Consider the following 27,719-nt stretch of genomic DNA (forward strand, 5'->3'; position numbering starts at 1 on the left):
CCTTTTGTTAGCTCATACTTTGTTTTTTTTTTTTTGGAACAGAGCTCATACTTTGTTTAGTCCAGCTCTAACACGTAAATGGTGGTTTTATTTTATTTTACTCTTAACTATATGTGATTGATTGTCAATTTGTCATGTCTAACAGTCTAAGTGAGACTTGTTACTTTTAAAAAGATACTTGAACAAAAAGGGTTTAGAAATGCTAATCATTATGTTTTCGATTTTAATTTGTGGTTTTTGTATCTTCATTTGTGAAATTGAAGGTGTAGATACTAAAGAAAGATTAACTAAACTTTTTATATAGTATAATAATCAAACTTTAAAATTGATGGACAGTTAAGAGATCAAATTCAGGATGCATAGAAAATTATTATGTTCAAATGTAGTCAAACATCAAAAAATATGCATCTTCTTTATCTATTTCTTGATAAAATTGTTTGACAAATATACTTTTTGTTTACTTAATTTGAAGATTGTCGATAAAGTTTGTACGATTCGATAAAGGAGTAAAGGACCAGCTATATATATAGTGCATTCAACATATATGGAATTAATTAAAAACATGTTCTGAGCATTTACATAATCATTAGTTGACTTTGTATAGACCCAAATGAAGCTTTGTATAAATAGAGACTCATATCAATAGATCTCTAAAGCATTAATCATTGTATAAACATGTTCTAAGTATATGTTCAGTTTACTAACGTTCTATATATTTTTTTCCTTGTACAAGAACAAGCATTGCTTGCTAAACTTATAAGAAGGTTACATATCTTTTGGTTTTGTATCAAGATACATCTTGTTTTCTCTCGATAATGCTGGCTACCTTTAATATTACCATAGGAAAAAACATGGTAACGAAATACATATTTGTAATTATATAGGTAAGTAATCTCACACCCATTGCGCTACTTAATAGATGTGTTTGTTCATATGAGGTCCTTTACGAAAAGAATTAGGACAGACTTATTAATGAACAAGCTTATGATAGATACTAATGCTAATTGAATGTATAGCTAACTTACGATTAGGTTAAGAGACCCAAATGGTTTGGGGTAAAGTAGGACCCATTATAATGGACTAAAAGGACCGTTCTTAATTATAAAAGGGGTCACAATATGTCCTTAAGAGGGTTCACAAATTGTTTCCTACCAGACCCTAAATTTCATACAATTGTACATGTTAAGTTTTTACATGTAGATTAAAAAAAAAAAATTAATTCCTTAGTTCATTTTGTTGTAGGATACACGTAATGGTTGTTATAAAGGGAGATGACTGGTACGCACAAAAGTTTTACTCGTACTATATATCATTACCTTTTACGAAACACATAGTACAACGTCGAAAACTAAGCGAAATAAAAGGGAACTGCTATAAAACACGTACAATAATAATAATATACAGAAGTAACAGAACGAAGTTTCGTAACAGAAGACCTTCAGCTACTATTGCATTGCAGATGTATAAACTGACAAAGCTTTTATTGCCTTTGCCAACATTAACACGCCAACTCGGATAATTTTCATCTACCTCTCCTATACTTTATACTGTGCAACTCTTATTATTTTATAAATTATTCTGTCTAGCTAATATCTATTAGTATGTAATTAACACATAATCATTTCTAAGTATTAAAGTTATTTCTCGTACGTATATATAAACGTTACTTGTTACTACAATATAAACTTTTCTTTTATGTCATCATCGCTCACTTAAACCATTAAGCATCATCTTCCTTGTCAATAATTTTTTAAGCGTGCGAATTGGGACATTTGATGAACTCTCTTTTCACCTGTAACAATAGTCACGCTTTTGTGAAAGAAATAATTTTAATTAGGTTTTGGACATAGCCATGATCCATGACAGTAGTAAAAGCAATGGCTTGATTTTTTTGATTTTGAAGCATGTAAGATTTATACTTCTGGAATCTCGAATCATCTCTTTTTCCATATACAGGTGTTTTCAGTTTTTCACTTTACTTTAAAGGATTTAATTAACCATACTATACCGTGTGTGATGTGTTTAACTTTTTGCACACTATAATTCGTTGTTGGTTCAAAACTTCAAATATGTGTTTACATGAAAGACCACGTTTGGTTTGAATGTTAACAAATGGATATAGATCTGAACAAAGAATAACTGAATAAGGGAGAAAAAATAATAATAATTTTGTAATTCTTTGTTTAGATGATACTTTATATATATTATTTTATTTTAATAAAAAAATAATGAGAATGTGAATAAAGGTGGCAAATTAAGTAACAAATCAAAATATACAAGTTGACAACCTTTTAATACAAGTTACACTAGGTTGCGTTGACGAATTGACACTATTGTGTCCATTATTGTTGAAGTTACATCTAATACGGAAAAACGTATTACTAACACTATATTACAGAATATGATAATAATACGATTTAAGAAGTTGTAAATGTAAACAGTCAACTCAATTTTCGAACAATCATTTGACCAACTCATTCGACGGGTTGAACTTTTGGGGGTTTTTTTTTCATTTTACTTGACCTGGGCGGCTGGGCAACTAGTATATAATCCAAATCAACACTATGTCACTATGTATAGGGTCAAACATTGTGGTTCTTCTCTATAATCTGTAAGTGTACTGTCTACATATTATCAATCACAACTACAATGAGCTTGTCTTACACAGTGATGGATCGGTGAAGTAGGCAGTGATAGCCTTCAAATTGCCGTTTAGAAAGTTTTTCTCAACCTGAAACCAGATACGGTCATTATTGGTAAAAATTCAATCATGTTTGATATTTCATAAATATGCATTTGAATTTATTTAACAAACTCGCAAAATGTTTAGTAAGGTTTAAAAAAAACATTAGAACAACAAATAAAAGCTAGTGAAGTCGTACCTCAAGTGTCCATGGTGGATCAGCAGATATAGACAACTCAGCTAGTTGGTTGATGTCAATATTTCTTGGAAGAAACATTACGATTCTTGGAGCGATTCTTTTTGCCACATTAAAAAGAAATTGCCTGCAAGCAGACCACAAAAAACCCCAAATGCCTAAACATGGTTATAGTAAATAGCTGGGAGTAATAATCATTTAGGTCAAGAGAACAAACCCGTCATGAGGCTTGAGCATAGTATTGATGTCAAAGTGACTTGCTTTAGCATATTCGGGTCCTCCCCAAGGAGGAGACAAGAACACGGTATCTGCCTGCATATAATATAATGTTAAAGTGAAAGAAAATGCAAAAGCCATTTTAAAACATGGGAAATCTATATCGAAAGCATGTAGCATCTAGACTTGAACTGCGATACCTTCAAGTTCTGTGCCAGTATGAAACAGTCACCTACGATAAATTCGATAAGATCATCGACACCGTAAATGGCTGCATTATGTTGCGCATACTCTATCTTATTTGGATCAATATCGATTGCAATGACATGGGTGCTTCTGTAATGAATATCAAAAGAAATTTTGAGCGGATGAGCAGAATATATCTTAAACCTCGGGAGGGATTATAAAGCTTTTAACACAACTGAAATATGATAGAAGGGGGTGAGAACTTCTGCTTACTTTGATGCAAATCGGATGGCATTCCCACCAACTCCAGTGAAGCAGTCAACAACGATGCCACTACCACAACGAAGAGCGTGATGCTTTGCTATGCACTCGGGAGTAGCTGAAAACCAACCTTCTTGGTCCATTTTAATACCGCCGTCGTATTCAGAGAAAAGCAAGTATCTTTGACACCAATACTTGCTAATAATTGGAGAAATATTTTCCGTTAATGCCCCAAATTCAAGCTCTGTGAAAAAAAAAAAAAAAGATGTTGATCAAGAGATGAAACTGTTACATAGATTGAGAAACACTTTTATCATTAAAAAAACCTTTATTGTCAGCAGATAATCTCCCACGTCGCCTTGTTCGTTTCACTTTCTTTTTCCTTTTAGCAGGGAAAGCATCAAGCTCAGTATCCAACTTCCCTGCTGGATATTCCAGATTTCCATCATGCTCTTTGCCAGTCCCATGTCCATTGCATGCATCATCAGATAGAGTTGCTGGCCTAAAATCAGAGAGGTCAGGAAATTAGAGTGTTACCTCAAAAAAATCAATCACTCGAAGTGAAGTGATCTAAACTACAAACACATGCAAAACCATCTAAGCTTTGATGAATGGGTGACGATATACATACATTAGTGACTATCAGCAAAATATATGTTAAAGGTTATAGTCAGTATGAATACCTGCTTGATGGATGCAGTGTATCGGGTAATTCAAATAACGAGCTGTGCTCGGTGCTTTTATTTACCTCAAGGGTTTCATTTGATTGGACGTCAAAGCACGTTACAACTGATGAAGTACTAACTTTGTTAAAACCTACTGGGACAATGCCAGAACTCAATCTATCAGATAACACATCACCATGTTGCAAAAAACCCAAATTTTCCTCTTTGGTATCATCTAAAATAGCAGTAACACTATCATCCATTTCAGAAGAATTAAGAACCGTCTCTTTTGAACCATTTCGCTCACAAACAGAAGGCAAGCATTGCATGCCAGGAGGCAGTTCCCAAGTTGACTCCTGCGTTCTACAATTGTAATAGTACTTTCTCTCATAAAACTCATCCCAGTAAGTCATCCAATCTCCAAATTCATCATTGCTTACACTATGAATTATATCACAATTATCAGGTAAAGGAGAATGTGAAATCACATCAGATTCCAGAGGCTTCTCAGTATTTACAATACTGCAGATCTCAACTTCACATTCATTAACTTTAAATGAATCAGCAACTTCTTCTGTGGTTCCTTCATCAGTATTTAAAACTTTCTTGTGGGCATCCTTTCTCTTTCCTTTAACCTTTCCATGCCGCTTCTGGAAAGCCATAAACAGAACATAACTTTAACAAGAAAGATGATGAAATTTACAAGGACTCAAAGCCATGATATTCCCTTTTAAACATCAGTTAATAATTAACCCCATAGCTTGTTAAGGAGCTAACTAAAACAAATAACGAAAATACATTGCCATAATAGACAAATCAGCATGTGTGACAGGTACCATCACATTAAAGTTTCAAAATCTTAAGTAAAATTTTTCACCTTTCCGGTTACAATATGGTTACGAATGCCTTCCAGTTAAGAAAATTTGATTGCAATGTCTCCTAGATATTCCAAAAACATCAGATCATTCCAAAAACGCATAAATTAAATGATGAGTCTACATAACCAAAAAGCATCAGAGAGATATGCTAACCTCCTTGTTTGTGCAGAAGGAAACAGGAAGTCCCAGTTCATTCATATGCCTGGATACTTCAGTATCGACCGTTGACGAGCTGCTTTCTGAGACAACAAAAGCAACAATCATCATATATTCATATCTCAATTTGTAAAAATATAATGTACATCAAACACCTGAACATTGTATTACAAAGAAGACCCCACTTAAGATTTCTTGTTCACTATGAAATAACGGGAGGTGACAGATGCACGTACCTGTCCTGCTTAAGCATATGCCTTCATCCTTCACTGATTTCTGCATCAGAAAATTGTAGCCTTAGATTCTAGCACGAACACCGTTAGGAATAGATATTGTGATGTAACAATAGTCTAGGGGTGCTAATCGTATTTTTAATGTGTGGGTATATAAACTCATCTTCCTTTGTAATTTGGATAACTTTTTACCCTTTTCCTATTTTCCCTAAACCTAATAAACATTTTGTCACCCACATTTCTTTACAATCTTATTGCTTAGATCTATCATTGCTATTAGTTAATTATCAAACACAAAGTCAATAGAGTTTTTAAAATATCACACCATAATGCAAAAATGTAGTCAACCACTTCAACTTAACGTTAAGATTAACAAAATGTATGTGGCAAAATACTTTAGTCTGAACTAAATTATAAGCATGCATTTTAATACACCTAAATGCTGAAGTGCATATAATAAGCAAGTTGAAAGTAAACTTATGTAATATTTGCTCAATCCACGATCGATGGTGGTACTACTCCCTCGGTTCTAAAAAAAAAAGATACGCTTTGACTTGAATAGTCAAAACATATCTTGCTGTGGTCGTCTTTATTGGCTGTTATATTTATTCTCCAGATGCTTGCATAATTATATATCTGTAATTATAGGTGGCAACGCTGTATAGTGTTATTGCAGACTTTTTAAAGATCAATAGCTATTACATGGCTAAAAAGGTTGTGGTACTTGATTGTTATGTTGCTGCAGATGGTTCAGGGTTTAGTGGTACTTAGTTTTATTTTACATTAACTTTAACAGTTTTATGTTAAAGTAATTGTAAATATCTTGTAGCACATACTTTGTCCACAACTAATTCTGGCCGGCAGACAATGTGCACCATGATATCATATCTTGTTAGTCACTTAGTTGTTTTGTCCACCGTACTGCATTGTACTTCTGGGTTGAACCAACTTTAATAATTGAACATTATTTAACAGAACTTCAATAAACTCTTGTAATAAACAGAGTTTACACGGGTAATATGCAATCTAACAAAGATACTATGGGCCAAAAGGAACACAAACGAACTATATTTCTATATTACAAGTCTAACAAGCTATAAAACCTAAAAGACACAAGTTCAACCCAAGAAAATGATCACACGTTTAACCAAATAAATCACAGGTAATTTGATAGTAGTCAAATACTTTAACACACCGATCCACGAACCATGAGGTCAGAATATTGGCTTAATAATGGCTGACATAAAATGTAGACATGTAAAAGCATAGCATTGCACATAAAATGCATAATATTACGAGTATATGTTTGACATGATACGCAGCCATCATGTGATTACATCAGCTGAGCCAAGTTACATAACACCGATTACTTGCGCTTTGTTGAGATAAACTTGACCGATAACTCCTCAAGTAACTAAGAGGAACCATAACAGGAAACTACTTATAAAAAAATTTAAAAAAAAAAAAAAACCTAAAAGTTTTGCTACTTGACCAGTGTCACTATCCCTAAATTTGGTGTTCAAAACAGAATTAAATATAACTAAAACTGTATATTCAAAAATAAATAAATAAATAAATTATCATATGTGAAATAGTAAAAGAAAATAACTTACAGGACAGTCAAAAGAAGTAGACCTATATGGCATTCCTGTATATATATCAACCCTGTAACAAAAAACATAACAACAATTAGGCATCACTGTATTTATTTTTATAATAATAATAATTATTATTAGTTTGTTTATTACAAAGAAAAAATGGATACCAAAAGTGGACTTGAGTGAGGTTAAAGAGGGGGCCAAGTGCTTTAATTGCAGGACAATCTTCAAGTTCGTCTTCCATAATAACCTCCGGAATCTATATAAAGCTAACGATCACGACGACGGTCAAACGGTGGTTTGACTTTCTCTTTTTTTCGATGGGTTCTTTTTGATGGGGTTTATTGTATACTGGCTTTTAACCCGCCTAGGGTTTTAACATTGTTATCTTCGGTTAACTTCGGATGTTGATTTAAAAGTTAAATAAATATAAATAAAAACCTTATAAATTTATATTTTTAAAAAGTATAAGAAAAGAGAAAAAAAACTGTTAATTTAAATGTAAAGAATGTAAATAAAATAATGTAACTTTTTATAATAAAAAATTTATTTCATCTTTTATAATAATTTTTTGTAGATAAAATATTTAGTAAGATATGATAAAAAAAAAAAAAAGTAATAATTGATTATGAGAAATAGAAAAATATAAACTAATAAGATTTTTTTCAATAATTGTTATTAATATTATGGAATTAAAGTTTATTTGTGGATAACTTAATCATATGTTAAATAACGAAATTATAAAAAAATATATATAATTGGTCATTTGAGGTTAAATCAATTATGTAATGTAGATATATATAGATTAATTGATAGTTTGATGTATTATTTAAAATTATATAAAATTTAAACAATAAAGTGAAATTAGTATTTAAAACACTTGATTTTTTCATTCACAAAGTTATAATTGAGAGTTTTTGTTTTCAAAGAAAAATGATTTTTAAAAAATTACATTTAACCACAAAATCCAGTTTTACAATGTTTGCTTGAAAATATTTTTGAAAATAAACTTTAGTTTTTATAATTAGATATATCGTTATTAAATATGGTTGATAACCCATTGGTTAGGTCTTTAATTTTTAAAGAACCCGGTTAAATTCGAGTCTTCACTTCTCATATTTGTGCAGGTAGATCAATGAGGTTTTCGTATCGTTTAAAAAATAATATTAAATTAGATATGCCCTTAACATTTCTAAATTTTCGTAAATGAAAATTGTTGGTGAACGTTCTGGTACACGTTTTATGTTCATTGCTATATAATTTTGTAAGAGGCTCAATACGACCTCAAGCTTTTACGAGTCGTAACTGATGTATTAAATACAACCAAAATATGCATTGTCGAGGTCGTATATGATGCAAGTTCACGTATTTGTGAAGCCTAACTCACCCGTGACATTTAATGTAGTGATTATATCATTATAAATAGATGTCAATGTTACGTTTCAGATTGACGAGTTTAGTTATTAATTTAGCCATCATATACGGATCGTACAAGAGATATGAGGTAGTGATCAATATCTCATTGTTCTATTACCATGTAATTCTAGATTATAGTTGTCTATGTTTGTGATTTATAAACATAGAGATATAGTGTAACATCTCCGTATTTTAAGGTAATAGAAAATTAACCCTTTTCGTAGTTTTGACATTAAATTAATTTCCTAGTATTTTGTTTTGAGTTAAGGGGTTAATTTAGTTGAAACTTTAGTGGCTAACGAGTATTTTACCCACAAAATATGTTATGGGACGTAGCTAGCAGGGAGAAAAGCCAGCCACCAAATTTGATGATTCATGTTTTCCCACTAAACTTTCACTCATCATTTTCACTATCTTCTTCCTCTAATTCCCTTCAAATCCATGCAATTGAAGCTTCAAAACTAAAAGTATAGAGTTGTAATTCTGAAACAATAACAATAATCATATCCAATTGAATTAGAAATTGAAGTTTGGGGCTTACTTGGAGGTGGTGGTGACCGAAATTTTTAAGGAAGAAAAATGGGAAGAATTTCAATTTGAAAACCCTAATTCTTTGTCTCTCATTCTTGAGGTATTGATTTCATAACCCTAGTTTTATTTGTTATTGAAATTTAGGGTTTTTAACCTTAGAATTTGGGGGGTTTTGTTAATTGAGAATTTCAAGAAGAACCCTAATATTTTGAATTGAGAATTTGTTAGTTTGATTTAAAGAGTTGTTGATAATGGAAAATCTCCCATAATAAGAAATTCATATTTGGTGGTGTTTGGCTATAAATCATGAAATAAAGTTCTATCATGAAGATTTAGAGTTTGTTGGAAAAGTGTTTAGTAGCCAAACACCATAATCTTAGAGTTGTTGAATGCAATTAGATGTTTGAAAGTAGTTGAGTCATGGAACTCATAGATGATATGTGATTATTCTTGTATAGGTGTTGAAGATTAAATTGTAGAACTTGTAGCCTTATTGTGTCAAGTAGCCAAGTTTGAGGTGAGTGTATATGCATATAATCATGTTCTTGTTTTTAGAGGTCATAGGTGGGTAAATTCCTATGACCCATTTGATAGTTGATTGTTAGAACTAGTAGGTGGGTAAATTCCTACTAGTCAATTTGTTTGTAAGAGCTAGTAGGTGGGTAAATTCCTACTAGCCAAATTATCCATGGCTATGTTGAAAATGAATGTATGTTGTTTGAAATGTATGAAAAGGCTAGCTTGCTAGGCTTATATTGTGCTTGATGCACAAAGTTGAAATGACATGATTATAATTATACGTGTAAGCATTCACTAAGCGTTGCTTATGTTTTAGTTGTTTAACTCTCTTATAGGAGTTGGTAGTAGCAAAGGTAAAGAAGCGATCGAGTGAAGTTAAAATTGGAAGCTCTTGCCATTTGGAAGGTTGGCATTTTGGATTTTGGGTAGATGATCCCTTTGGTACCCATTGGCTTTTGATACATGTTCTTTGGTCAAATTATTTTGAATAAACTTCTGAAAAGTTGTAGTTGCGTTTGAAACGTTAGTAATGGTAGAAATTGTAACTAACTTGACAATTACCCAAGTAAGGTTATCGACCCGCTTGTGGAATTTGGTAGTCAAAAGTCTTGTAAAAAGGAATGATTTCAATGTATGGGTGATCTATATGCTTTAAATGTCATGTTTTGGTATTTGGAAATGTTGAAGTTGAAATGGTGTTTTGGTGTTAACAAAAAGAGTCGAGTGCAAGGAAACATGAGTTTTTGAACAGAAGTTTGCTGCAGGTAGCTCCACTGCGTCACAGTGGGAGCCTGTCCTAGCTCACTGCACCGCAGTGGGCTTTTGGTTAACTGCTGTCGAGGAAACCCACTGCGCCGCAGTGGGTGTGTGTGGTGCCTCACTGCACCGCAGTGAGCCTTCTTTCATTTTCTGCCGAAGTTTTCCACTGCGTCGCAGTGGAAGTGTTTTGCCTCACTGCGATGTAGTGAGACAAATGACATAAATAATACGAGAATTATTGTTTACCTTCTATTCATATTTGTGCATATATGCGTGATTTATTACCTCATAATCAATAGATTCGTGTAGATTTTGCACATATATTTCACAGAGATCCCGTGTTTACGATCGTTCCAAAAAATTAACAATTTTTTTTTTTTTAAGTAAAAACAAAAACACTTATGAAGCATCTTTATATTAAAGTATATTTTAGACTCGTGACCAACACTGGACACAGGGTTACGATATAATTAAATCTTCATACATATAAGCAATGTTTTAAATACTGGTATATACCGGCCGGTATTACCGGTATTTGAGGCTACTCCGGTATTTTAATCCCGGTATTTTCTTTACCATTCCGGTATTTTCATTTTTTTTAAACTTTTGGAAAAAAAAAATTATGATACTTTAATGTTAGTTTTTGTTATTTGTAAACTTTAAACCTTATATTTTGTCATTAAATACCTATTTGGTATTATTTTAAAATGAATTATAATTGTTTTTTGAGTTTTTTTGTTAAATTGTAACAATTTTTGTAATTACAATAATATCGGTAATACCGGCCGGTATTTTCGGTAATTACAATAATACCGGAAAATTTTCACACCGGTACAATTAAAATACCGGTTTTTAAAACATTGCATATAAGTAAAAAAAACCTTTTAATTTCAAAGTTGAAAATATACGTAAAAACTAAATGTTCAATTAAAATGTCAAAAATTTTATGAAATAAAAGGCAAAATAATGTAATAAATGGATATTAGAAGCATATACATTCCTTTATCTTTTGCAAGACTTCTTTATAGACTACCTTTGTTTAAATTTTGATTGTTTTCATATGCTTTCATAACAATTAGGATTTTCTTAATTTGATTGACAATTATAACTATAAACATTAATACACATAACTAATATATAATAAAGGGCGAAAGTTATATTTTTTAATTGAAAGATAAAATAAATCTTGAATGAAGTAAGGAAGGATTTAAGATAAGAATATAGAGTTCAAATTGTGTTATACACTTATATTAAATATTTATATTTATATTTACTAGCCTTGTACCCGCGCGATGCGGCGGGGCATAAGAATAAAACACTGGTTAAGTAGCGGTACAGTGTTATTACATGAATGTATGATTCAACTCAAGTGTTTCTTAGTTTGGTAGAAAGTGCAAACCGCCGTTGTTTTAGAGTGAGTGTAATTATGTTGATCTATTATTAAATCCAGTAACGCATGTGTTTTTTTTTTGTATACTATGTGAGCAACTTTAGGGAAGGGAAGGGACACGCGTAAGGTTTTTTTTTAAGGGTATTTTTAGAATTTCAAGGATAAAATTTTGATGGTAGTATAGATTAAAAGGGTAAATTAGAGATTTTAAAGGTAGAGTATTAAGTTTTAGGGAGTAGTTTGTTTATATAGATAGTATAGATAATTTAATTTAATATAATATTAAAGAACCGATTAGCATTAGGATACATTCATACATATTGGTAGCTATCATTATTGTAATGTTTTCTAATAAGGTAATATTTATCTTAATTTTTTTTTTTTAATTTTAATAACCTAATATTTATCATTATAAAGTCGACATATATATGTGGGTATATTTTAATTTATATATAATAAAAAATCAATGAAAGTCAAAAATTGAAAATTATAAGAAATTAATAGATATAATTAGTTAATAAGCTATTAGAGCAATTGTCATTTAGTATAATAAAATTTTTTTAATTTTAATTAGATGATTTGAAATTAACAAAAAAAGATGTTGGTAAAAAGATTTATCTTAATTTTTTTTAATTTTAATGACCTAATATTTTTAATTTTGATTAGATGATTAATCAACCTAATTAGTGTGTCTAAAAATATGCCTAAAACTTTAAAAATTTGACATGTGGATTTCACTAATTCTCTTTCTTAATCTTGCCCCTGATTTTTTTACATGTCATCATCTTACAATTAAACACATCTTTATACACACCAATTAGGCTAACTATCATTATCCTTGTAAAAAAGTCTGCCTAAATGTAACGTTCCAAATCTTTTAAATAAAACATTAAAATTAAAATACTCCATATAACATTTTTTATTTTTATATACTCGTAACATTTAATTTAAAATAATTTTATTTTATTTTTATAATAGATTTTTAATTAGAAATTTTGAAACCCTAAAAAAAAAAAGTCGGTAAATATGACCGCGTAAAAGTAACGGCCCAGTTTGCGTACAAAATCTATGCGTATAGATTCAACGATACAAACACCGTCTTTTTCATTCAATTTTGAGGGAAATTTCTGATTTATAAACCGCCCCCAAAATAATAATTTTCACAAAAAAAAAAGATACTTCAAGAAATACGAACATAATAATCTGCCTTTTATTATTCCGATCGTATTTATGTTATAAAAAGAAATCAATCTTTCTAAGCTTTTCTTACTTTATAGGATTTTCACCATTATCTGATCGTTGAAATACGAGTACTCATCAAGTTTTTCTATTTATTATTTTATTATTATTATTTTATTTTAAATTTAGGTACTTTCTTGCTCGCAAGTTTTTTATTAGCAGTCCAATCAGTTTTGATTATCGGGCATTGCACATATTTTATTTTTGAATTTATGAATTCTTTTTGATTTTTTTTGGGCACATGGGTTATTGGGTCTCATGAGGTGGATTCAAGAATTAGGGTTGTCACTTTCAGGCTATTTCGTTGTCAAGGTATATTTTCTTTTCAGGTGGATTATATATGTATATGTGTATATATATGTGTGTGTATTAATATTGGATGTGCAAATTTAACAAAAGACAACAACTTGTAAGTCAAGATTATTCATTGCATTGTTGATATCGATATCCTTATCTTGAAGGCTAAAATCTTGTAATAGTGTAACGCTAAAATTTGTCGTTGTTTTCTAGTATTGTTGTTTTTGTTATCGTTTAGTTTCATGTCTTTTGTTATATTCAGTTCGGTCTTAGAAGATGACTATATCTCTGTTCTGTTTAGGATTTTAATTATGGAAAGATGTACGGTTCAACACTTTCATATCGACTAACAAGTATCACCTGACTTGGGAGGACTTGGAATCCCCTTACTAGGATACCTCAATACCCGCTTTAATCTGTTTTGTCCCTCAATGTTCATCGGGTGTATGTAGGTGTTTTATTTAGTCTGGATTTCTTTCTTCTTCAGGCCCATGGTTGGTGCTTGTTTGGAGTATGGGTATTGATATTCAATCATCTGCAATTGCTTCTTTGGTTTCTTATGTTGTTTGCCACTCCCATATATACTATCTTGTAAGTGCCACCTCACCTTTGATGAGATGCAAAATGCAATCTCTTTACTGGAACATCTCAACACCCGTTTCAATCTGTTTTGTTATGAGGTTCACCGGGTGTTTTAAGTTGGTTGCCGATGTAGCAGGATTGTATCCTGGATATGTCCCAGTGGTGGTTGCTTGCTTGGAGGTATGTGTGATAATATTCAATCATCTGCACATGGTCGCTTTACTCTTTTTTGGTTTTTTGTTCTGTTTTGAATTTGGTTTCTAAAAGCCATCTCGTTCAATGCTTTCATATTGTCTTAGAAGTATTGCCTGACATGAAATCCCCTTACTAGAACACCTCAACACCGGTCTGTTTTGTCCATTGAGGTTTACCAGGTGTGTGTTGTTTTTTTAGGTAATGGGGATTTCTTTCTCTTCATGTCCATGGTTGGTGCTTGTTTGGACGTGTGGGTATTGATATTCAATCATCTGCAATGGCTTCTTTGTTCTCTTATGTTGTTTGCCACCCCCATACTATCTTACCTTTGATGAGATGCAATCTATTTACTGAAACACCTCAACACCCGTTTTCAACCTGGTTTGTCCTTTGAGGCTCACCGGGTATATTAAGTAAGATGCTGATATAGCAGGGATTGCATTCTCGATATGTCTCATAGATGGCTGCTTACTTGGAGGTATTGGTGATAATATTCAATCATCTGCACTTGGTGCTTTGTACTTTTGGTTTTTTGTTCTGTTTTGAATTTGATTCCCGAAAGCCATCTGGTTCGGCACTTTCATATCGTTTAACAACTATCACCTGACATGAGAAGACATGGAGTCCCCATACTAAAACACCTCAACACCCTCTTCAAACTTTTTTGTCCACGGAGGTTTACTGGGTGTATATCGGTTTTCCATTTAGTGGGGTTTTCCTTCTTTTTCAGGCCCATGGTCGGTGCTTGTTTGGACGTATGTGTATCGATATTCAATCATCTACAATGACTTCCTTGTTCTCTTATGCTTTTTGCCACTCCCATACTATCTTGCAAGTGTCATCTCACCTTCAAAGAGATGTGATCTCTTTACTGAAACACCTCAACACCCATTTCAACCTGTTCCGTCCTTTGAGGTTCACCGGGTGTATTAAGTAGGATGTTGTTGTGAGATTCCATTTCCAGCATGTCCCATTGGTAGGTGCAGGCTTAGGGGTATGGGTGATAACATTTAATCACCTGCATGTGGCAACTTTTTTCTTTTGTGGTTTTTGCCACATTCATTGGTCATTATCTTTATCTCAATTATGTTCTTTTGGTAACTAATGTTTCCGTTTTTCTTGTTTTATTTTTTTGACCTTTGGGAATAAAGTTGTTTTGATACGTCACTTCACTCACATGACACCGCCTTTATCATGACTTGTCTTCTTTTACTTGAACACCTCAATTTCCATTGTAACCTGTTTTGTCCATCAAGCTGAATGCTTTTTCAATATAGGTCTTTCCTTTGTGATTTACATGGCCTCACTTTGGGCTACTGGCAGTTGCTTCCTAGGAGTTGTGGGTGATGATATGTATTATCTAATAATCTGCAGCTCGATATTTTGTTAGTTTTTTGGCCCTTTATTGGTTATGCAATTTAATTTAGCTTTTTTATAAATTGACCCATAATTGTTGCAGCAAGATTGAAGTGTGTTTGAACATTTTTGGCATAATTACTTGAAAAACCTTTGTACTTAATCAAACCTTTTGTGTGTGTTCATTTTAGGCTATATGAACTGTTACATTACACTTTAAGTATTTACTGTCTGTAGTATTTGAGTATTGTTGGTTGACAGATATACTGCATATCTTGTTCTTTAACAGTTTCTCACTTGTTTATCATGTTTATAGTTGCTCCCCCTATTGTATGTGTAATATAATTGTGCAAATTGGCATATATTGACGAATTTTGGTTTGTTGTTTTTGGTGTGAATTCGTTACCGGTGATTATACTGAAATTCCCCGCTAACAAGCCACTAGCCACATACCAACATCTGGTGAACGTTGCAGGGTTATATATCATTATGTTGATTTTCAGATGATGATTTTTGAAAATTCATTTCAATTTTGAACTTAAAACATTTTTATTAAAAGTTAAACTGTATCTTCTTTCCATCTCGCATGAAATTTGAACCTAGGGATACTTTAAACTTCTTTTTGAACAGCAAAGACATACACACTGATTGCCACCTTTAGTATACCGAGGTCACGTACGAGACTTGAATCCATAATATTTTTGGTCATTGGGACATTTTGCTACTGATAGGCCAAATACCCTGTATTTTATGAACATTGGTTTGCTTTTATAATAATCGTCTCTTGAAGTTTGAATGTACCAAACATCTTTCCTTTTTTTTCTATACTGTGCTTTTGCAACTTACTTAAACTCTGGAAGCTTATACGAGTAATAAGTTGAACCCCTCATGGATTTTGACCATCGTGAAATACTAATACGAGTTTCCTTTTTTATTCAGTTTAAAGTTACTTTCTTGGTTGCAGTGTCTGATTAGCAGTCAAATTACAAGGGTTTGTAGGGGCATCTTATAATATCTTTTGATTTCTTAGAATTCTTTGAATTATGAAATCTTTGAATTTAGGTATAGGGTATAGTATGTAAGGTCTCATCAGGCGGATTCAAGAATTGGGGTCGTCACTAAATCGCTCTTTCATTACCATGGTATCCTTTTTCTTTTCTGCGTGAACTCTTATTTATTTGGATAAGCAATTAAAGAAAAAAAACATGTTCTTCGTTAAGGGCATGCTGCAGATTTAGATGAATTTAGGAGTTTTGCTGTTGAGTGTTTTTTTTTAATTTATTGTAATCCAGCAGCTCATGAATATATACTGTATAATGGTCTACTTTCAAACATACTTGCTCCTTGGAATACCACTATGTATACTCGACCAAGCATACAGGCATACGGGATACCTTTTCCTTCATTTTTTTTTTTTTTATAGATTTTGATGAGTCATTTCCTTCAGATTCAGCCTTTGCTACTGGTAAAAGTGATTTCCAAAATGGTAAGTTTTTTGATTCAGAGCAAAGTGGTTTGCCTTGACTTGAAACACATAAACGGGTAAGTTGTGGTATAGAGCAAAGTGGTTTGCCTTGACTTTAAACGCATAAAGTAGATATCTGTTAGTAGTTAGTGTCTTTACTTCTATTTCAATATAACCACTTAGTTATTTATTTATTGTTTATAATAAAACGACTTCGATGGCTTGTTTGTTTAAATTACACTAGATATTCTGCCTGTTTGATCTTTTAGAATTGAAACATAGCCCCATTGACCCATGGTAGGTAAATGGGTCAGAAATGCATTTGAAGTTTTTTACTTGTCAGTTTCCATGGGCTAAATGCTTATTGTCTGTTATGATGATGACCTGTTGTGTAATTCTTACAGGCCGCATGGGATATGGTGGCAGAGCTCTATTATGGGATAATTATTTCCTTTCTCTTGCTATCATAGAACCTGCTTTACTAGTCCCACTAACTTTTTCTTAGAAAGACTTACATTCACTATGCTGTGAACTCAGTATGTCCGTTTTCTTCTCTCTTTATATATTTGCAATTAGGCCTCATGTTATTTTTATTTGAACCAGACACAATTTGCAGTTTCCTTTGAATCATGCCGGCCAACACTTTCTACTAATATTCTTTCTTTTTTTTTTTTTATAAATTCATCCAACACTTGATTAACTTGAAAAATCCTTGTATACAGGGTTTTGTGTAAGTTCGCTTTCAAGAAGAGTAATAACTTGTATAGGAAATAGCCTATACAAATTACACTTCATTTGTATTACAACTCTTGTAATAGAAAATCGTGGATATACTTGCTACTATAATTGACACAGTTTTGCGACAATATTGTGAGCGATTTGAGATTGCCGGAAAACCTTAGTATTTAAATACTTGCAATCTGAAATCCGAAACTGCATAGAGAGACTATCTGAATGCAGTATAGTTTACAAAGCTGACTTGCTCAAAAATTTTATATTTATATCAGTAAAAAGAAAAAATTGAAATTGATATTGATTGGCATCAAATTCTGGAATCTTTTCTATTTTCAAATACCTAAACCTATCTATTTAACCTTTAGACACCCTTAAAGAAAAAAATGCAGTGAACGATCATCATGAGAATGGAGGTTTACTTTTTGTTGATGCTGGCCCGACATTAAAATTGGATTTTGTGTCAAGTTTTTGCAGAATTGTTGTTTTCAACTTGTGTATGTGAAAGATTTGCAGAGCAACACTAAAATATAAACATAATGTATAGTTATGGCCCATCTCTGCTATCTATCATGGTTGTGGCATAAAATTGACACTACTCATGAGTCAATGACAAGATTATCACTGGGCATTATTGGCAGTTTAAGTACCATGGTATATGTAGCCGATACAATTTCTATCTATAATTAAACTTCATTTTTATAGTTGATTTATATTTTCTCTAATCAAATAAGCTCCTTTATTTGAGACTGATTTGTTAAGCTAAAAGGCTTTAAAAGCTGCTAAAAACAGGTCATACTTTTTGAAAACTGGTCTTTTATACCAGAAAATTGGCCAGACATTAACCATTACCAAGCTGGTTTAGTGAAACTTTAACAAGTCGTCATATTTCCTCACGAAAAGTCACCTAGACATATCTTGGGTGACTAGAGAATTGACTAAAACTAGCCACAGGCAAAGTCCGGCTAGACCACTACATTATTAACGGGTTAACCCTTAATTAACGGAAAACCATTTAAAAAGAAAGGAACTTGAGAATTTACATTATTCTAAACTTATATATTCCATAGTAATAGTAATTTCAGCATCCGAAAACAGTAAGTAAATCAATTTACAGAACTAATAGATCATCCAAAAAAAAAATGGCTCACACCACCTGTAATCTATTTATCCAAGAAGGCCAAACAGCATCATGATGCTATAACAGCTTGTACCTAATGCATTTAAACTTGTAGTTTATCGATTTGTCAACTTCATACCTATCCATTGTAGTCTTGTACTTGCTATAGCCTATACCTCATGTATCTCCAAGTAACTATGGAGTATTAAAAAACTTGATACATAACTTACAGAAAGAAAAACATATGCCCGAGCCGATCGTTCCTATTACATATATACAAACACCAACGGACGATCACATGCATAAATGAACACTATATACCTCCTTCACCATGGGCCAGAAAGTGTCTTTTTCAGACAGTTTCGTTTTGCTCCAGGTTGCATATTCACTATCTCCATAACCTGCCATTATAATACCAAGTCAAGATTTTACTTCAAAAGACCTAGATTACACCCGAAAACCGTCAAATAAACCATCACAAGCCCAAATATGCTAGATTTTTTAGATTTATATAAAAAAAAAATTGAACTTTTTATCTAAAAAATAAATGTATGATTTTAACAAGTTCAGTTACCGAACTATAACTCATAAAATATACAGCCCATATGAGAAAAAAGGTACATGACATGAAACAAACATTTTTGGAAACACCGTATATGTTGTATACGTACAATCATTGCAAAACAAACCAAAAAAGAAGAAAAATATAATTATGCATTACGATAGTAAGTAACTTCGAATTTCTTTATCATATACCTGATTCTTCTGCATTTCCAACATCTCTTCCTGCAATATTTGAGTTATGTCAATATTTAGCGGTAACTTATATATTTAAATGCAAAATTTAACAACTAATACAATCAAAACATGCTTTCACCTGTTTCCGTTTCAGTTCTTCATTCTTCTGTTTCAGTTCCAAAACTTCAGCTTCCAGTTCCATGGTATAAGCCTACAAACGCAAAGAAAGAATAAACATAATGCTTACATGTGTAATTTGTTACCTGAAGTGAAGTGACATCCTTATAACTTCTCAATCTCTGATCACCAAGAGGCATATCCCTATCTGATAATCAGGTCTGTCAGATAATCAATTTTTCATGAAGCCATTTGGTGCATCAAATTTATGGATATATGTGTCATGTGATGCGAAAAATTATATCTTCTTGTTTCTTTTATGTCTATAAGTGTATTATTTTGGTTTTTAACCAATCTATACTGGAACACCAAGAGATTCGACCATGCATACAACAATTTAAAGAAAGTATGATTAAAAACACGTATCAAAAGGCAGATATATGAAGGTATTAACCTGCTTACGAGCCCGTGATCTAGCAGCTGACTCTCGATTCTTGATCATGCGCCTCTGCCTGCGTTCTACCACTTTCTCAATGGCACCAGTTCTTCTTCCCCTCATAACTCCATTAAATGCATAAGGAGTAGGTGATACTGAAGACATATCACCATTATTCTTGGCTAACCCATCTGATGAAACTGCTGGTGACACTGCAGCAACTGTGACCCCACCAGGTGCACCCAACCCAGCCATTGGTCCCATCCCACCGTGTAAAGTGGCAGCTGAAACCAAAGCACTATTCATCACAGGATCCGAAAGACCCATAGCTCCATTTCTGATTACAGCACTCCCCAACTGATTGCTAGTAGGTATCCCCATCGGTGGAACTCCAAAAGGTAAGTTGGGTTGCTTTGGAAACAGTGGCTGCTGCTGGTTTTGCGCAGAACGAACCCCATTGCCATTCAATGGTAGATTTGCAGACTGAAACGAAATCTGATTACTTCCACCATTATCAATTACAGAAGCATTCTGAATCTCACCAGCTGCCTGTTGGAATCCCATAGCCCCAAACCCAGGGTTAGTCTGCGGATTTGTTAAGCTTGCAAACAATCCGTTATCATTCCCTTTACCATTCAACTGTCCTTCCTCCCTAACAACACCAGCTTTAAACAAAAATTCCTCAAGAGTCATTTCCCCTAACGTCTGCTGCCTATGGGGTAAATCCGGTTGCCCAAATCCGTTATTATACTCTTTAGACAAATCTCTCCAAACTTCATCAACCGTCTTTTGACTTAACGTTCTTGGCAGCGTTAACGACCCTTGTCTCTGCAAATTTGTCCCACCAACACCGCCACGATCTGGTACACTCGTAGCAATGTTGTTACCAACTGTTTGCATTTCTTCTGCATTCCATATGTTCTTTAGTAATTCATCCATATTCATAGACCCAAAATCTTTACCAACACTACCCATAGTGTTTTGTAGTTCATCAAAAGTCAACGAATATATTGAACCTTGCCTCGCCAATGGGAAGTTGTTTCCCGGTGGTCGGCCGCTACCACTCTTACTATCCATTGGCTGATTTCCATAGTTCTTGAAGTTCATATTTTGCTACTTCAACAATCCCAATTCAAATTCCTAATAAACATACACAAACATATATATGCGTATATCAGATTTCAATTCCCATATAGCAATCATTCAAAAGCATCAATTTTTATAAATTAAAATCCAATGGAAAATGATATATCCTCCTAAAAATTGGCCTAAAAGTCATTCCCAATATATATATATCTGGGGATAACTTGGATGATGTTAACATTATTTTGGTTGGATGATGTTGCTCTCACAAACCATTAAAATCATGGGGGGCTTTTTGACATGTGTAGAAATTTATTTAAGTGAGTTTGTGAGAGCAACATCATCCAACAAAGATGATGTTAACATCATAAATCATTTTCCCTATACATAAACATCTATTTATCAAGTTCAATTCCCATATAACAATTTTAAAAAAGCATCAAACTTTCTAATCAAAATCAAAACTTTACTTAAACCCGGATACTAGAATTCCCTATAAAACCCAAATCATCAAACACAATATACAAAATCCATACTTTCACATGATTACGATTCTCTTGATTTTTTTCTATTTTGGCTACTTAAATCATATAATAAATAACTTCATTAAAAAAAGGGCTACATAACTTACTAAAAAGGGAAGCAATTAACACAATCATCATGTATTCACTAATAATCCTACCAAAAATAGAAAGTACTATGAAGACAGAAATTACCTGAAAAATTGATACTTCACTTGAATTTTAGAAAATTACAGATGAATAATAAATAATAAAAGTCTTTCCTAAAATGTTGGTGCACCTGGGTCTAATTATGTTTGTGTTAATTTTGAATAAATAAGTTTGGTGCTGAAAGTAGCAAGTATTGTACTTGTAGGCAGTAGGCAATAAAAGATTAAAAGTGGTCCATGTGTTTGAAGTTGTTATTTTATAAGGATGTGAAATGTAATATTTTAATTGTGTGAGGTTTGATTGGTAGACATTTTTTAACAGGGTGATTTTTTATATTGTTGGTGATAGTGTGTGGGGTCCACATTAACGAGAGACGTGGGCGGAGATTAGATGAAGAAGGTACTAGAGATCGTCAAGTGGTGTAATATGAGCCGTCCACGCGTAAGTTGCCATTTTGATGGTTTTTGTGATTTTGATGTTTGTCTTGTAGTGGAATAGACCTTAGCATGATATAACGAACTAAACTATCTAGACAACCTAACTTCTTTTAGAAAGATTTTAAGTTTTAACTGCGATCGGCATAACGTGATTGTATCTTGGCAGGTAAAAAACAATTTGTTTAAGAGCCAAGTTCGATCGATATATAAAATGCAATTTTTTTTATTTATACAAACATTCATGTTCTATAATAAAACATACAGTTTATAAAAACTGCAAGAACTTTGAAGATTCATGTTCCAACTTTGTTTTTAGCTTAATAAAATTTTGTAGACAAATGATCACAAAAATCACAATTAGGTCTTCCATATCTGAGTCGTTTTTTCAAATTAACCACAATATAAAATCATCTTTCTGTATATCTGTTCATGTTGATTTTTTTTAAAATTAAATTTATAAAATGTGTTTAGAAACATGCTACGAAATCAAATTATTTTCTTATAGGAAATTGATCTAAATTTATACATAATAAACCAACAAGATGTTATTGATTAATTAACTTTCCTAAAACTATCATATCACGACCTTAGAAATCTCTAATTATACTCGAAAATCGGTCATATGGATCTAAACATACATATAAGCAATAGACACACGTGAATGCTAACCACGACCTAAACAACTAATATGAAACTAACCATTACACAAATAATTGCAACGAAATCTAACATAAAGCATGGATATTGGTGTATGCTGACCATGGCCCAAATACCCGACATAAAACCCGAACAACTGAAATGAAATTCATTGAAAACTTCATATATCGGTTAATACTAAATGGTGTCATGACAAGCTTTAAAATCCGACAATGCATAAACTATTTTCAAAAGTAAATTTGAAATAATGTAAAATGATTTGTTTCCCAATTAATTAATAAAAAATTAAAAAAATACATCTATCCTACATTTACCAATGACCAAGAAACAAAGTTATCAATTAAGTAGCATTAATCTAACAACTGTACAATGATAAAAACAGTTACTTTTCTTTTCTTTTCTTTTTTTTCTTTTTTGTCAAGTTATAATAAGGTGATAACAATAACATATATAAAAAACTCAACTCTTAATACACATTGTCACATTAACCACAAATTGAAGATCACTTTAAAAAAAAAAACTAAATTATCGTATTAGATTTTTATTCTGATGCTAACAAGATATCACAATTTTATAAACAACGCCGAAAATTGGCATGATAGTATGATCATATAAAAATGATATTGTTACCCGTTCTCTAGAATGCCTTTCCACAAATAAAGGTAAGATAAACAAAGATTCCTTTCCACAAATGGAGAGGATCATTGTATCCACCATCTAGTGCATGCAAATTTCCATTTAAGACAGGGGACTTTTTATAGAAGCTCCTTTCCTTAACTGTTAATATTAATATTAAATGTAATAAATGATTTTTAGTGACATAAAGATACTTAGAAAGTGTTTGGATTGTGTTTTGAAGTGATCATTTGATTATTACATTTATAAAATATAAATAATCTAAAAGGATATTAGTAAAAATGTAATTATTTGCTAAGAAAACCCATAATCTATTTTGAAAAGGCAAAATGCATTTTGTAATTATAATACCAAACACATACTAGTATATTATTAAAATATCAAAAACGCTTTTATTAATATAACTAACATTATCGAATACTCAATATATACTTAATGAAATTAAATTTGACATATACCCCAGAATTACTAAAATAACTACACGACTCTTTTAAACCAATAACCTACACTGCTCATCGCCAATATTAGTTACCGCCATCATCATGTTGCCGCTACCACCATTGCCGCCGAAACGTGTGATATTCGGCTAGTTATTAGTTTAGATCTACACAAGTTTTAAGTTATTTTAACTATTAACCGTAATTATCATTTAAGTTTTCTTATTCTAAGCTTGTTAATCTAATAGAGATTTGGAAGTCATGTATATTATTGATTATTGAAATTGATCTATTGTTTTCATCTTATCTTAATAAGGTCGTTATAAAACTCGATCAATTGATCAAACCCACAACTTTTAGAATTTTTTAAAATCTCGTATGTATACACGTAATCAAAATATAGTTAATCAATAAAAACACAAATGTAAAATAAAATTTTGAGTTCTAAACGAGCTTAGCTTAACCAAATACTGAGATGGAGATTGCTCTCAAACTTGCACCAAGGAAAAGAAAACTCGATTAATTATGACATATAATGCTCAATTGTTCATAACTTTGCTTTCAAGATACACAACTAAAGCTGTAAATGAAGTTCTTACTAAAAGGGGAGTATTAGGTATGTATGGATAAAGATATTAGATATGTAAGGATAAGATGTTATAATTACTTAACATATCTTGTCTTTGTCAAACATCACAAAGTTAGCAAAGAAGATATGCATATTCTCTCATCACCCCCCTAACAATTCTTTAATTTCCAAAAATAGGATATTTAAGTAAGAAAAAGTGTATCATGAAAAAGTCCATGAAAAAGTCCAAGTCTCATAACCACATGGTTCCCACTTCCCACCTTAAATTAATTATATATATATGATGCTCTCCATGTGTCACTTCCCTAAATAATGTTGTATGTTTATTTGTTTGGTTGAAAAATGCTGATTGCATATAGACTTAACTTCTAAGGTGACATCAAGTGGCATCTATAGGAGAGTAACACATGGCAAAACATGATTGATATGTCTTTTCCGGTATCTATATGTCACTATGACGGCATCTAAATCATTTACGGGTAAGGATTCCCTCAAGTTAGTGATGAAGGTTAATTATGCGGTTGAATATAGTTGATATATGCTGATATCTTCTATTTGAAACAAATGTATATTGATTAACAAAAGTTAGTTTAAAACAATTTTTTTGAAGTTGCTAATTATCATGGCAATGGAATATTATCTTCAAATACTTTCAAATACGTTAATATTATGTATTGCATTTTAATATGTGTTAATCATAGCTTTAGAGCAAAATTCGTTTATCTTAAATTTGATAATCATGAAATGAATTGAGTTGGATGATATATTTTGATTGTGGAAGTGAGAAATGGGAACCGGGAAGGGGACAAGTAGTTGTGGCCTGTGGGCACCAAATAAATGGACGAAAGAAGACCAACATAATATTTGCATTTATTTATTTGTGGGTAATCTTCCTAACTCATTAGTCTAAAAATCCTCCTAATTAATAGGATTGTGACATGTAAAAAATCAAGGATGAGATTATGAAAAAAAATTGGTGGATTCCATATATTAACAAGTGGATATATTAAAAAGATTTTTAGAAGGATTTATCATTTTTCTTTGTAGGATAATTATTATATAGTAGTGATAAAAGTAAAGAAGCCGTCCAAAAACAGCAATATATGTATATCAAAGTCAAAGCCGTGCCATGCCCACTTTCCATTTTACCCACAAAAGATCGCATGCTCCGGAACTATTCAAACTTAAAATACAATTACCATGCCACATAATGACGTAAAATACAACGCATCCATACTTCATAAATATTGCGACTTTAGTAATATTTTGATGCAAGATAAATAAACTAATCTACATTGCTTAGTTCATCAAGATTCAAAGTTACGATACATGATTCATGATTGTATATATACTTCCGTGATAACGGATATTTGACAATATAAGCATCAACACTAGATTGTATACTACTACTATACTAGTTTGATATGATGGGTTATCAGGGATGTCAACAAGCTGAGTCGAGTTAGGCTTGACACTTTCTAATTACTCAAGCTTGAATAAGCTCATTTATGATCATGAACAAACTAATTTTATAGCTAAAATACTCACAAAACTCATTCTAACTATATAAGCTGGCACAACTCGAAAAACTAGACGAATTTGATTTGATCCCAAACCATATGTCCATATCGCACTTTCTATATGATCTCAAACCAAACTAAACTATTAAAAGAACCAAATTAACTTCAAATTTTGATTTGGGTTTGAATCGACTTTCAGTTTCATCGTTTGCTTTTTAATGATATATTAAACACCATGACGTAAGATTAAGGAACTTATATGCAAGGAAAGATAATTAATTAGGATATGGTGGGTCCTTTTTCACATGTAATTAACTTTACAAACTAACAAAGCTTTAAACTTGACTCGTAAGTTGTCATGTTTAAAGAGAATGTTAGTCCGTTTTTTAATTTAACGAGCATGGTACCTGCGCAATGCGGCGGAGGTAGTGGGCACGACGGTCTAATATTGTCGATGACGGTATTATTTCTGGTGGTGGCGGTGTGAAGTCTCAAATGGTGTAGGTTGATGTAAAGGTGATAGTGAAATATTTAAAAAAAATAAGAGCTTAAAGTGTTAATTATTAAAATAAATGTCAAGTAATTATAGTAATTAAAAAACAGAAATTACTAAAATTAAAAAAGACCCTTTTGCTTTATGAAAAAGTAAAGATTACCGTTTGATAAAAATTACTATGTAAGTATATATACCTCTATATATACCCCTTTAAATTACAATTACACATACGCATAAAAACAGCGCGCATCATTGTGTATAATACATATATAGATGGATTACTCCTGACTGAACACCCCACGACAAAAGATGATCTACAGACATCCATCTCAAATCTCAATGATGTGAAATGGACCACACTGGTCATTGAAGCAAAGTAGCTACGATGATAAGATTAGTACGTATGGTATGATTAATAAATAGCTAGGTGGCAGTTTCCCAAGCTCCCAACAACTACTTTTATCATTTTCCGTTACACTGTTGTCTTTCATACCGTTAATATTACCACTGATTGAAAAGCTGATAGAGAAATTTCACCAACATAGGCATTCTTACACATACTTTTTGACTTATCATCAGCATGCCTTTTATCATTTTATTTTCTGTTTATTACCATCAGGTTGTTTTTTAGGTTGCCCCGAGGATAATTATCTATACGGTTGGCTAATATCATTAAAACATTTCTGTAGTAAAAATGTACGATTTCATTGATACATACGTAACGCAATGTAATTATTATATAACTCTTTAAGCCAAAGAGTAGTTGCATTACCCACTATGTTAAAATTGGATAAAATTGTCTACGTTTCAAAGTCTCTCATAGGTAACCATAAACGGTTTTGAGTCTCAAGACTCTTTAAAAAGTACAGCAAAAGGAATTTAAACATATACCACTTTTTTTAAAATATGATATGTTTGTTATTGTCATTGTTGATTTGTTTTTGCGTAACTTAACTTTTTTTCCAAGTTATAAAATTAGTTAAAGTTTTGTGGTCACAATAGCACGATTTTTCTTTACTTTTGTAAATTGAGTAGAGCTTAAATTCATATCATAAATTTTATAAAGAGCTTAAATTTATAAATATTATAAAGCTAGAAGTATTGTGGTGTGTTATATGAGTGTATGACTCATATACATGCATTTGCAAAGTTTTACATATGGAGTCATTTGACTTTCACAACACAGATGTACGTTTGGAATTCACTTTTAAATTAACGGCTAAGATTAC

At 31.9% G+C, this 27,719-nt stretch overlaps 2 protein-coding genes across 5 annotated transcripts; both read right to left on the reverse strand.

Annotated features, from left to right (window-relative positions):
- Positions 1–2,364: 2,364 nt before the first annotated feature.
- LOC122589115 lies at positions 2,365–7,440 on the reverse strand. The gene is made up of 11 exons (XM_043761358.1): positions 7,240–7,440; positions 7,088–7,139; positions 5,478–5,517; positions 5,239–5,324; positions 4,226–4,857; positions 3,869–4,044; positions 3,555–3,786; positions 3,296–3,431; positions 3,097–3,191; positions 2,883–3,006; positions 2,365–2,731 (listed from the first exon to the last, which is right to left on the reverse strand). The coding sequence occupies exons 1-11, from the start codon at positions 7,314–7,316 to the stop codon at positions 2,645–2,647; spliced, it is 1,737 nt and encodes a 578-aa protein (XP_043617293.1). The 5' UTR covers positions 7,317–7,440; the 3' UTR covers positions 2,365–2,644.
- An 11,151-nt stretch (positions 7,441–18,591) lies between these two features.
- On the reverse strand, positions 18,592–21,900 carry LOC122589050 (ABSCISIC ACID-INSENSITIVE 5-like protein 5). Of its 4 annotated transcripts, none has more exons than XM_043761290.1 (5): positions 21,764–21,899; positions 19,983–21,104; positions 19,551–19,622; positions 19,430–19,459; positions 18,592–19,077 (listed from the first exon to the last, which is right to left on the reverse strand). In XM_043761290.1, the coding sequence occupies exons 2-5, from the start codon at positions 21,069–21,071 to the stop codon at positions 19,000–19,002; spliced, it is 1,269 nt and encodes a 422-aa protein (XP_043617225.1). In that variant the 5' UTR covers positions 21,072–21,104; positions 21,764–21,899; the 3' UTR covers positions 18,592–18,999. The 4 variants fall into 4 exon arrangements, 2 of the variants coding, with proteins under 2 accessions (XP_043617225.1, XP_043617226.1); XM_043761291.1 differs by having other exon boundaries at positions 18,592–19,074; positions 21,764–21,897; XR_006322220.1 differs by lacking the exon at positions 18,592–19,077 and having other exon boundaries at positions 19,432–19,459; positions 19,551–19,736; positions 21,764–21,900.
- Positions 21,901–27,719: the final 5,819 nt, after the last annotated feature.

The sequence above is a fragment of the Erigeron canadensis genome, chromosome 2, assembly GCF_010389155.1.
Source record: "Erigeron canadensis isolate Cc75 chromosome 2, C_canadensis_v1, whole genome shotgun sequence".
Taxonomy (NCBI): Eukaryota; Viridiplantae; Streptophyta; class Magnoliopsida; order Asterales; family Asteraceae; genus Erigeron; species Erigeron canadensis.

What these genes read in the sequence shown, in the direction of transcription:
- LOC122589115 (XM_043761358.1), bottom strand. Translation starts at nt 7,316, where the DNA reads ATGGAAGACGAACTTGAAGATTGTCCTGCAATTAAAGCACTTGGCCCC. An exon ending in ACACTGCATCCATCAAGCAG is followed by an intron (nt 4,045 to 4,225) that starts GTATTCATACTG and finishes CTCTGATTTTAG; the next exon opens with GCCAGCAACTCTATCTGATG. An exon ending in ATGCTCAAGCCTCATGACGG is followed by an intron (nt 3,007 to 3,096) that starts GTTTGTTCTCTT and finishes GTCTGCTTGCAG; the next exon opens with GCAATTTCTTTTTAATGTGG.
- LOC122589050 (XM_043761290.1), bottom strand. Translation starts at nt 21,071, where the DNA reads ATGAACTTCAAGAACTATGGAAATCAGCCAATGGATAGTAAGAGTGGT. An exon ending in GATCACGGGCTCGTAAGCAG is followed by an intron (nt 19,623 to 19,982) that starts GTTAATACCTTC and finishes TTGCGTTTGTAG; the next exon opens with GCTTATACCATGGAACTGGA. An exon ending in TGGAAATGCAGAAGAATCAG is followed by an intron (nt 19,078 to 19,429) that starts GTATATGATAAA and finishes GTATTATAATGG; the next exon opens with CAGGTTATGGAGATAGTGAA.